The 13,142-nt window shown below is 35.5% G+C and overlaps 1 protein-coding gene across 1 annotated transcript in view; it reads right to left on the bottom strand.

Moving 5' to 3' along the window:
- The window catches only part of COL4A5 (collagen type IV alpha 5 chain), a 337,925-nt gene that overhangs the window by 47,776 nt on the left and 277,007 nt on the right, over positions 1-13,142 (bottom strand). The window contains exons 37-41 of the mRNA XM_059680111.1: positions 11,497-11,623; positions 7,806-7,886; positions 6,901-6,999; positions 6,292-6,342; positions 4,156-4,341 (exon numbers count right to left, since the gene is read on the bottom strand). Coding sequence (XP_059536094.1) covers positions 4,156-4,341; positions 6,292-6,342; positions 6,901-6,999; positions 7,806-7,886; positions 11,497-11,623 — 544 coding nt within the window. The remainder of the gene's footprint in view (positions 1-4,155; positions 4,342-6,291; positions 6,343-6,900; positions 7,000-7,805; positions 7,887-11,496; positions 11,624-13,142) is intronic.

The following is a 13,142-nucleotide window of genomic DNA, read 5'->3' on the forward strand; positions in this document are numbered from 1 at the left end:
AAAGCAAAATTTTTTTAAAAAATGAAGTACTGTAATAATTCATAATAAGTAAGATAAACTGGTGAATTGATTGGCAAATTTTAAATCCAGCCTCCATTTAAAGTTGCGTTATTCAACTGTTGCAAACAGAACATTGCAGATACCAGGTTACAATAACTATGTAATTTATAGTACATTGGGTAAAAAAGTTTTAAAGTAATGAGGCTGCTTTTTTTCTTTGAAAATATTCTAATGATTCACAAGAAAGCAATTTTCTTCTAGCTGATAGTAAAGCTTGGATGTGATCAAGGCAGCAGATTTTTATGCAAGTCAGACAGAGAAGTACTCAAAATTATTTCAAAGTATACCCTAGTCTTCTCTTTATCTTGGTGATATTTAAATAGCAGGCACCTGCCTTAATATTTTGGTGACATCCATTTAGGAATAACAAACCAATTGGTAGGGGTTGATGGGGATCATGAAGTAATAGTAAACAAAAAAGTGGAGGCAGGGTTCAGTCTGCTATGTCAAAGTCTCCTAAAATGACTGAGCAGTTTTGCTCCACCACTTATGTTTATACTAGAAAAAGAGACCAGATCATAAGCGTCATGCCATACAACTACCTTTGTGGAAGGATGATATGTGTTATTAGTAGAATAGAGACTAAACTGAGCATTGGGGAGCCCTAAGTCAGATTCCCAGCTATGACCTTAAGCAAGCTTCTTAACCTCTTTGGATCTCTGTTTTCTCATATATAACAAAGACCACTTGATTGACTAAACTTCTATGAGCCCTCTTCTCAACTAGGCCTCATCGTTGCCCCTGTCCTTGGTCTGTTGAGGCGTGTGTGTGTGTGTGTATGTGTGTGTGTGTGTGTGTGTGTGTGTGTGTGTTAAATATATATTTATTGATTTTCAGAGAGGGAGAGGGAGAGATATAAACATCAATGATGAGAGAGAATGATTAATTGGTTGCTTCCTGCATGCCCCCTACTGGGGATCCAGCCACAACCTGGGCATGTGCCCTTGACTAGAATCAAACTTGGGACCCCTCAGTCTGCAGGCCAATGCTCTATTCACCGAGCCAAACCAGCTAGGACTGCTGAGGTAAGTTTTAACAGTCTCTCTCCCCTGTTGCAATAGTTTTGAATAAAATATGTCTTCCCATCACTAACAAGTGACTGGTGAATAATATCTTTTTGACAAATGTAAAAGTTAGGTCCCTTCCAGATAGAATATTATATGGTTCTATAACAATAAAAATTTTAGGGGCAGAATACTAAACTAGAGAATCAATTCAAATAGAGATAGTTGGCTTCCTAAAAAACAACTTTAACATTTATGATTTTAAAATAATAAGAAGCCAGAATTTCCTACCATCCCCAATAAACAGAGCTTGGGAGGACACTTTTTCTCCTTTTAGTTCACTCTTAGAAACTTTTTAAAGGATTACTTATCATGAAAGTAATGACCACACTCCAATATTTTTTTGTGTGCTTTTTATTCCTGATTAGGTGAGCGTCCTTCACTATGAATCAGCAATGGTTCATTGGACAGCACTTGGTAACTGTTCTTTGATGTGTACTGTGTATATGTGTATGTGTATGGTGAAAATAAGATTAAGAGGCTTCTAATCTGTGCAGGTTGAATTCATTTAATTTTTACTCTGTGCCTAGTAATTCATTTTCATAATAGTAGAATTTAGAACTTCGTTACAACCTCAAAAATGAAGATGGGATCATTTGAAAAATTACAAGAGGTATGGCAAACCAAGAACTGCATATTTGCAGGATGCATATTATTGTTTTAAAAAGAATGCCTTTTTGAAGGAGAGTTCAATTTCATTTGCATTAATAGATATAAGGCAAAAGTTAGAAATACACTCTATTCTAAAGGTTAAAGGTAAAATATTATAAAATATACTTTTGTGTACTACACATTTTCAACTAAAATGAAACAATTATATGCATTTTAAAATGTTAAATTAGTTATTTAATCAAGTAAGTTTGGGTTCTGCCAATAGACATAAACAACTGCACTTTCCTGACTCCTTTCAGAGATAGATAAACATGTAAGAACTGAATTGGCATATACACTCTTAAAATATATTTAGACACTTGAAGACATGATCTGCAGATATGTATAGATAGATATAGATATAGATATAGATATAGATATAGATATAGGTATAGATATATAGATTTAGATATAGATACAGATAAAGATATAGATATGCATATAAGTATATACATAAATATTTTAAAAGTTTCAAACTTCATGCAGTTACTACTTTAGAGTTTAGGAGCTAACCTGTAGGACCTGGATAGGGATCAAAGTTCACCAAGGCCCAAGATCATCATTATGAAAGGAAAAATATCAACATTGTTAGAGATATCAAGAAACTAAAGCATTATACTAACTTCTTTCAAGTTAAATTTTAATTCAAATAAAAAATATTCTGAAAGTTCATTTTCATGCATCTGTAAATAAACCAAATTATCACCAATAAATGAAAACAGAACATGTGACATATTTTGAAAGGCCAAAAAACATTTTTTAAATAATCATTACTATAAGCTCAGACAAAAATAATCAATTCTGAGAAAATTTGGGTTTAAAGCTCAATTTTAGTTTGTAGTTTATAAGAATTCAAAAAGTCACAAACACTCATCAGGTGTGCTTCATTCAACTACTCTCATTATTATTTCTTTAGAAATAGTATTTTTAAAAAAAGCTTTTGTGACTAATGTCTTTATGTTGATATATTTCAAAGTAATGCTCAACAATGAGCTCCATTACTAATAAGAACAATAACCACAGTGCTGATTAAAATATAAAACAGGAAATAGCTTGGTTTATTGAGTTATTGCATGCATAACCATCAGGGTGTTGTGTCAATACTTTACGTTACATGCAAGAGAGTTAACATGGCTGAGGGAGTGTCACTGGTTTTCTTCAATAGAAAATTAAGGTAAAGCTTTAAATAACACCCTCTACAAACATCCAAATCAAATCAGATAAAAACTGGTTTTGAAAATGATCTTCACATAATTACAATTTTTTTGTGAGGTGATAGATGTGTTAAATAACTTATGGTAATCATTTTGAGTTATATACCCATATGGATTTATTACATTGAACACCTTAAAGTTACATAATGTTATATGTCAATTGTATTTCCATAAATCTGGGATAAAAAAATAAAAGTATCCTCTGAACAAAGTATATGATCCTAATAAATTTATATTTTTAGAGCATATTTTATTTAAGGTAGCTCCAATTACTTCAGAGTTTATGGTAACTTAAATGAAAATTTTCACTTTTAAATATAGTCAAAAGGAGTCAAGACTTTAAGAGAAAAAAAAGACAAAATTTTTCCTTAGATTTCTCATATCTTTTAAATCAATGAAAGCCAAGTTTTTGATTACCAGAAATATAAAAATTGCATATCAAGTCTCAAATATCTGTTAATAATCTATCACCAGTGATTTGGCTCAGCAACATTAATTCAGGATGAAAATGAGCATTTCCAAACTTAGTAAAATGAAATGACACAGCACAGACACAAAATGAAAAGTGAACATTTGATGCAAAATTGAGACTACTAGAGCAGTTAACAGACGATAAATGAAGTATAGACATGAAGCTGGTATGAAGAGATCACTATTCAATTTAATCATGCTGTGATGTTGAAGAAAAATTGGATTGCCTAGTTCATAGAGAAGATAAAAAATTTTTATTGTGTTTGGTGACATTTGCTGATCATATGACAGAACCATAGCAACACTTTGGTATGGACCACAAGCATCTACTGAGTGATCACTAAAATGATTTCTGTGATGACATGCTGAGAAGCTCACATTAAAAATGCAGATGGCATTTTGCTGGCAGGTTATCAGTATAGCTTTACATTTAATACAAATACTAAAAAATCACTATTTCCTTTTTCCTCTACATGGGTTTGTTTTAGTTCAACTTTAAGAAAATTATGAAAGGCATTACTGAAAAAAATATTATATGCCACAAAAATGGATGAAGCAAAGTATAAACCAAACTATTTACTTATAAGAAGTTCTTCAATTATAGATTCTAATGTCCTAAAGACTGAATAACTTGCCAGCAAAATGAAATAAATGGACTAATAAATAGACCATTCCCCTACTACTCATGTACATACCTGGTCTCCCAGGTGGACCTTGGAGCCCAGGGTTGCCTTTAGGGCCCTGTAGAGCTGGACCTGGAGAACCAGGAGGGCCTGGGGGACCCTGCACACCAGGGAAACCGGGATAGCCTGGTTCACCCTTTGGACCTGGAAGGCCAGGGTTTCCTGGAATGCCAGGTAATCCTCCATCACCCTTTTGACCTACGAAAGCAAAATGACATTAGAGAACACATTAAATGATATTGAATATTAGGCTTGCCTATAAGGCTAAAGCTATTCGCATTTATTAGAACAAGTAATAGAATATACTAGGTTTATTTCTATCTCTCCCCAAATCCCCAACACATCTAAAAATCCCATTCATCCTATTAAATATACTTATCTATTATCAGAAGTGTTTACTAGAGTACGCATAGCAATAGAAAAACAATAATAGCTTGCATCCTTAAAGATACCCTTTGAATTAGGACATAAAACAATGATCATATGACCAGTAGCTGTGAGGAAAAAAATATAAATAAATAGAAAAGTATAAAGTATCTGCAAGAATAGGTTAGAGATGGCTGGACGAATTTCTAAAACAAATGTTTTGAGACTAAGTTTGAGACTCTAGGAAGATACAGATCTTCAATGGTATCTATGTGCCCACAAAGACCAATCTATCCAATATTTAAAAATCACAATCTAGACAAACTGTGCTCAACATTTTTTCTATACCACCAACATGACAGAGAGCAACATATCAGTGGCACATTAAAGTCATAACTTTTATGTTGAGATCATTGGAAGGATCTTGGAATTTCTAGGAGATGTCTGTGGTTTTAAAAATGTCTCCATAAAAATAGGAAATGGTCATTTGAGAATATATATATACTAGGGGCCCGGTGCACGAAATTTGTGCCCTGGGTGTGTGTGGGGGGGCGGGGGGAGTGTCCCTCAGCCCAGCCTGCCCCCACTCACATACTGGGAGCCCTCAGGCATTGACCCCCATCACCCTCCAATTGCAGGATTGGCCCCTTGCCCAGGCCTGACGCCTCTGGCCAAGGCGTCCGGCCCGGGCAGCGGGGACCTGCAGTGGCAGCGGGGGGGCGCCGCGATCGCACGGGCTCCGTCCCTGCCCCTGCAGGATGCCTCTGGCCTAGGCGTCCGGCCCGGGCAGCAGGGACCCACAGCTGCAGTGGCCCCGCGATCATGGGCTTCGTTTTAGGCCCAGGCAAGGGGCCCCTAACTCCTGGGAGTGCCAGCTTCGACTGTGCCCAGTTCCCATCACTGGCTCCACCCCTACTTCCTGCTATCACTGGCCAGGGCGGAAAAGGCGCCTGATTCTCCGATCATGGCTGGGGGGCAGGGCCCTGCCCCCCAGCTCTTAGCTCCCCCCTGGGTTTCTGATCACTGTCAGTGGCAGGGGGCTTCTTCCTGCTTTCCCTTTCGCCTCCCTGCATTGTGCCTACATATGCAAATTAACCGCCATCTTGTTGGCAGTTAACTGCCAATCTTAGTTGGCAGTTAACTGCCAATCTTAGTTGGCAGTTAATTTGCATATAGCCCTGATTAGTCAATGAAAAGGGTATCGTCGTACGCCAATTAACATTTTTCTCTTTTATTAGTGTTGATATATATATATCTGTACACACATTCAATCACTCAGTTAACTACTTGGTGCTTACAATGAGAGTAAAAACATGTGAGTGAAGGTAGATGTGTGTGCACACATACTCATACAAAATGCAAAATGTATATTAACATGGAGTTTTCCAGTGACATTTTTATTATTAGAATGTATTTCTACAGTTTCCTTATATTAACTTGGTTTTGTTTCCATGGGGGTAAGAGAGTGTTTAAAACTCTTTTAAAAACTTAGTGAAATCTACCTCTTCCTACAAGTTTGCTTTCTTTATCATTTCCTCAGCATTTATTTATGAAGTTAATGAAAAGATATCTACACGTAAATTTCCTTAAGAACACATTTTTCTATAGTACAAATCCTCATACTAAATTGTTAAGAACTGGTTTAAGATGTAACTCTAGCTTTGAGTTTTCTGGGGTTTTTTTGCACATTTTATAACAATAAATTGTAGAGATGGAATAATAAATGTACTATAGAATATTCTCTATTTATGGACTTATTTAGCATGTTTTATTAAAGTTTACCAGAAAGTCCTGGGAGTCCAGGGGGTCCTGGGATTCCAACGCCTGGTTGGCCTGTCAGAGGATAAACCAACAACTCTCTAAGAGATAATAATAACTGAAACAAAACAGATTATCTTCTAATTATTTAGGTTTTTATTAACTGCTACAATGTATATTATATAAACCATGCAGAAGTTTATTTCCAACAGAACTATAATCCCAACATCAGAAAATTATATATACATATATTCTATTTGTGAATATATATATATATATTCATATAAATATATATAAATATATATAAATATATATATATATATTCATATAAATGGAACATAGATTGCATAATAAAATGAGCTCATTCAAAGAACTTGTTAAAAGTTGGGTAGCTTCTTGACACAAAAAATGCGGCAAGAAAAGTTATGTTTTTCATAAGAGAGAAACAAGCTGATGGATAAATGTGAGGTCACATTCTCAGGATAGAATGGAATATAATTAGAATGGGAACTTGTGGTAGCTTAGAGGGTAATAAAGAAGATATAATTTCATTGTGGGTAAAAAACAAAGGCAAAAGTTATGGTAAACAAAAGGGGGAAATTAGAAAATTAAAAACAATGAGAAATACAGTACCTGGTTCACCCTTCTGTCCAGCTGGTCCAGGAATACCATCTTGACCTGGTTTGCCTTTTTCACCTGGAGGCCCTGGTGGCCCAGGACGACCTCCACCACCTAAATAACATACTGGGAAGGTTACATCTATTTTCCCAATTCCCCTTTTCTTCCATATTCCCAATTTTTTTCCATACTAGCTTTAAATAATTCAATCCAAAAAACAAAAGAACCTCTGAAATACTCCTTTAAATTTATAAAATATTATGAAAAAGAAGCCTAAAAAATAAAGGGTAAGTAATGTGAATAAGAAATAGTTTTATCATTTATTCACTACCCAAAATGTTTCAGTTTCTCATTTTCATCTAGTTTTAGACTATCCAAGAAAATAAGGTGTGGGGCTAGGGCACATTATAGGCCTTATATTGGGCCAAGGAAAGTGATTTGCTTTATAATTTAGTAAACAAATAAAAGCATTACTCCTTGTCATTGTAAAAACAAATCAGATTTTCTATCTGTTATAGGATACTTGAAATAACTCTCCCTGGAAAAAAGTGAGCCTGAAAAATAAGGTCCTATGACAACAATTTTATGTAATTTAAAAAATATTTATAGTTGATTTAGAGAGAAAAGAAGAGAGAGGGAGAGAAAAATAGAACATCAATAGGCTGCCTCCTGCATGCCTGGAATAAAACCAGTGACCTCTTGGTACATGGGTCGATGCTCAACCACTGAGCAACACTGGCTGGGCAATTTAATGTAATTTTTATTGAGTTGTTTACTTTGTACCTAACAAACAGTGCTAAGTGAATGATCACCATTTCCTTGTCTTGAAAATGTTCACAGCTCCCTGAAATGACTTGACTTTCCCAAAATGAACATGAGGCTTAGTTTTACAGAATATCAAACCCCTTTTTTATGCTTACCTATAGGACCAGGTTCTCCTGGAAGTCCAGGGTTCCCAGGAGGACCCGTAATACCTTTTGATCCAGGAAGGCCAGGGGTTCCTAAAGTAAAGAGTTCGGTTTAATAAAAAAAGAAAAACTACATTTCTTTGAAAGCTACAACTCAAATTTACAATTTATAGTATTAGCATAGAAACAGTGAGGAATAGAAAGAAAACCCCCAAAGATGCTGGTGTTTGATGGTTCTTTTAATAAATTTACAATTTAAATTTATTTATCCAGAGGCTTTAATTATTATATATTCATAATAAAAATAATTATCACCATATTTAACTAGTAGAACTGGCAGGAGTCCATTGTATAGCTATATCAAAAAATTTAATCCATTCATCTATTGTTGAACATTTGGTCACATTTTAGCTATTATGGTTTTCTATTCTACTTATGGAAACATGGACAACTTCCAGTTTTGGGCTATTTTGAATTATGCTGTTATGGATATTTCTGCATTGGTGTTTTTGAAGGCATATGCCATTATTTATCTTGGGTAAATACCTAGATAGGATATATATATATATATATATATATATATATATATATATATATATATATATATATCCCTGCCAAGCCATTTTCCTTTCACAACAACATTTGGGAATTCCAGCTGCTCCAAATCCTTGTACAACATATGATGATATCAGTTGCTTTAATAATAGGCATTCTGGTAGGAATGTAGTGCTAATTCATTGTGGTTTTAATTTACATTTACATTTCTCTGATGGTTAATGATATTGATCGACATTTCATGTGCTGAGTAGCCATCCACATATCTTCTTTTATAAAATGTCTGTTTAAAGTTTTCCCCATTTAAAAAATATTGAACTGTACATCGTGTTAGTATTGAGTTGTAGAAACTCTTTAAATATCCCAGAAATCAGTCATTTGTCAGATATATATTTTTCAAGTATTTTTTCTGTGCTGGCTTCCTTATTCATTTTTTATGGTGTCTTTTGATGAAAAGAACAAAAGAACTTAGGTTCTTGAGAAGAAAAAAACCCAGAGTGGTGCAATTGGATACCTGTATGGAAATAACAAACCTGGACCCCTACTTCACCCCATAAAAATATTTTTATTTGAGATAAACCATAAATTGAAATATAAAATCTTAAACATTAAACTTTGTAAAAAAATTAGAAGAATATTTCCATAAACTTGAGTATATAAATATTTCTTGAATAGGACACAAAAGCACTAAACATGAAAGAAGATTGATAGATAAATTGGACTTTATTAAATTTAACAATTTTTTTTAACCACACTACAGCATTAAGAGAATGAAAGGTAAATCTGAGACAGCAAGAATGTATTTGGTGTTTTTTAGCAAGAACATATTTGTAACAAATATATCCGACACAAGACTCACATTTAAAATATGTAAAGAACTGCCTTGAATCTATAAGATAAAAGGCAAACCACCCCATGAAATATGAGGAAAAAGACTTGGAGCAGGAATCACTTCAAAATGATGCTACCCAAATGAGCAATAAGTATATCCAAAGATGTTAAATATTATCATTCATTAGGAAAATGTAAATTAAAACTTCAATGAGATACCTCTATATAACCACTAGAACATTGAAAATTAAAAAGACTGACAATACCATGTCAGGCAAGGCTATGGCCAACTGGGCATTTCACAAATAATAACCACTATATGATCATGACAAGCACCAGGAGCCATCCATGGACATTCATACATTGCAAGTGTGGCTGTAATTTATAAAACCACTTTGGAAAACTGACACCATCTAATAAATTTAAATATCTACAGACCCTATGATTCAGTAATTCTATTACTAAGTTTTTATCTAAGAGAAATGAGGACATATTGTATATCCACCAAAAACATGTCAAAGAATGTTAATAATATCTTTTGAAGAAATTTCCCTCAACTCTTCTATATTATTTCAACTGGTCTAATAATCTGTTCCAATATGAGATAGATTAAAAAGAGAAAATAACCAAATTTAGTTACATACATGTGTATAGGAACCCCACATACATGAGAGGTTTAGAGACTGAAAGATAAAATGAGGCATATGTGGCATCCTGAGCTAAGGAAGGAGGTAAGGCAACTGAGACTTTAGAAGGGAGGAGGGTAATTTGCAGGATGACAATAAGAGCAGATGCTCAGTAATTACATATTTCTTCTGACCTATAATTAGGCCATAAAAAGTAATTTCTGGTAATAATCCTTATTATGGGCAAGGTCCCCAATTTAAATTCTTTAAGAGAGAAGTAGAAGTTTCTTGTGGGCCCACAGGGTCTCAGTGGCCTCCAGCTCAAAATAATCCATGCCAAGTGGCAAATCTTGGGGAGACATGTTCTGAATCCCTTCAACTCCCAAAATGAAAACAACACAAAAATCCATCAACAGGAGACTGGGTCATTGATTACAGTATATTCTTCAATGGGATATTACAGAGCATTGTTAAAAACAAAAACAAAAACAAAAAACACCTACTGAAGCATGCAATAAGATAAATGAATCTTATGGACATAATGTTGAGTGAAAGAAGCCAGACATAAGGATATATACTGTGTGATTCCATTTATATGAATTTCAAAAACCGGCAAAATTAATTGATGGTGATAGAAGTCATAGTAGTGGTTACTTGGGGGAGTGGGTTCACTGTGAAGAATGTGTAAACTTTATGGTATGAAGGAACAATTTCATAACTTGATATATATGGTGGATACAAGGATATATATATGGGTAAAAATTCATTTATATTCTTGTACACTTTACTGTATTTATGTTATCCCATATAATAAAAGGATAATATGCAAATCAACCAAAAAGCAGAATGACCGGTCGCTATGACATGCACTGACCACCAGGGGGAAGACGTACAATGCAGAAGCAGCCCCCTGGTGGTCAGTGTGCTCCCACAGGGAGAGCACCGCCCAGCCAGGAGCTGGGCTCATGGCTGGTGAGCACAGCAGCGGTGGCGGGAGCCTTTTCTGCCTTCACCTCCACAGCACCACTAAGGATGTCAGTTGGACATCCCCCGAGGGCTCCTGGACTGCAAGAGGGTGCAGGCCGGGCTGAGGGACCTCCCGAAGTGCACAAATTTCATGCTCCAGGTCTCTAGTATTTCAATAAAAAGGTTAAGGAAAAGATAACTAAAGGCCAGTTCCACCTATGCCACTGTTAACCCAAAGTAAAGGGACTATAACAATCTAGTTCATGCTACCTTCTTGTCTATAATGCTAAGTCCTTTTGCTTGCACAACACAGTCCTTGTCATTTGAATGAATGGTATGATTGCTTTTTCTACCAATAGCTACCCACTGTGTACCTGAGTACAGTCTAAGAGAATCAGCAGCATACTAAGGTTCGGCAATATACATTATCAATTACAAACATTGTAAGGCCTCTTAATTGATTTGTGGCCAACAGTCGAAGATTGGAAAATGATTCATCAAATTGTCCTATGTCCACAGGATATTGTTCTGCTGAGTTGGTAATTCTCATTTTATACAGAAAGAAATTTTGTCAAAGAAAAGTTAAAGAGCTAGTTCAAAATTATGTTGCTAGTCAGTATCTGATTGGAAAATAGAATAAAAGCCTGCCAAAAAACTTGCTCTGTGATATAAGTTAGAGTAGATAAAGAAAGAGAGAATGAAGCATTTAAGAAAAAGAATATTACCAGGAAATCCAGGAAGGCCTGGTTGTCCTTTTGCTCCAGGAGTCCCTGGTAATCCAGGCAAACCAGTATCTCCCATAGAACCTTTGATACCAGGATTCCCTGGGTATCCAGGCAGACCAGGTTCACCCTAGAAATTTGAATAAAAAGATAAAACTAAAGTCTCCCCAGTACTTAGATTATATAATGACATAACATTTATAGACCTTTTACTATATGTCAGGAAAATTACTGAGTGATTTACATAAATTGCTTAATTTAATCATTTTAACAGCCCTTTGAGTTAGACTTTATCATATCTTATATAATAAAAGCCTAATATGCAAATCAAACAAACAGCAGAACGACCTGTGGAATGACTGGTTGCTTTGACACGCACTGACCACCAGGGGAGAGACACTCAATGCAGGAGCTGCCCTGAGCCTGCAGGCCCCAGACCAGCCAAGGCGAGTGCCAGTGGTTTCCCCCCGATTACCCCGCTGGTCTCCTCCAGCTGTAGTAGCAGGGGGCAGGGCTGGCGAGTGGGCAGGGCCAGGCCAGCCAAGGTGGGGGCCCATGATCGCTCTGCTGGTTGCCCCACAGATCAGCCCTGATTGCCAGCCAGGCCTAGGGAGCCTATCCAAGCATGAATTTCTTGTACTGGGCCTCTAGTCCTTTTATAAATAAGAAAAGTGAATCTTGGAGATGTCAAGTGCTTAATGTTGCTAGTAAGTGCATTATTTTCATTAATCCTTAACACCACTATAAGAAATACTAGGTGTACCGGTTAATAATGCAGATTTTTTTCAATAGATGGAGTTACACATATGTTGATATATATGCGATTTGATATGTATATGCTATTTTGTTATATTGACAACAAGCTTCAAAACTTCATATGTCAAATTTGCAGAAGGTGTTAACATCATAGATATTTTTACACTTAAATATGTCGAATTTTGTGCCAAAAAAAGAGCATTTGTCGGAAGTTTTAATTCATTACTTTATTTTGAAGAAAAATGCTGCTGAATACTTCGGGAAGCTTATGGTGAACATGCTCCATCTCAAGATACTTGTGACCGCTGGTTTAAATGCTTTGAAAGTGATGATTTTGATGTGAAAGACAAAGACGTCCAGGTCAACCGAAAAAGTTTGAAGACCAACAATTACAAGCATTATTGGATGAAGATGCGTGTCAAACTCAAAATCAACTTGCAGAAAGATTAAACGTTGCTCAGCAAACAATTTCCAATTGTTTACAAGCAATGGGAAAGATTTTAAAGGAAGGAAAATGGGTGCCACATCAACTAAACATAAGACAAATGGAAAACTGAAAAGTCATCAGGAAAATGTTGCTTCAATGGCATGAAAGAAAGTCTTTTTTGCATCAAATTGTGACTGGCAATGAAAAGTGGATTTATTTTGAGAATCCCAAACACACAAAATCATGGGTTGATCCAGGTCAACCATCAACATCGACTGCAATGCCAAATAACTTCAGAAAGAAGACAATGCTCTGCATTTGGTGGGATCAGGAAGGCGGGGTGCATTATGAGCTTCTAAAACCAGGTGAAACTGTTAATACTGATCACTATTGACAACAAATAATCAATTTGAACCATGAAATGACCAGAAAATTCCAGAAGACATGGCAAAGTAATTTTGCTTCA

The sequence above is a fragment of the Myotis daubentonii genome, chromosome X (assembly GCF_963259705.1).
Source record: "Myotis daubentonii chromosome X, mMyoDau2.1, whole genome shotgun sequence".
Lineage (NCBI taxonomy): Eukaryota > Metazoa > Chordata > Mammalia > Chiroptera > Vespertilionidae > Myotis > Myotis daubentonii.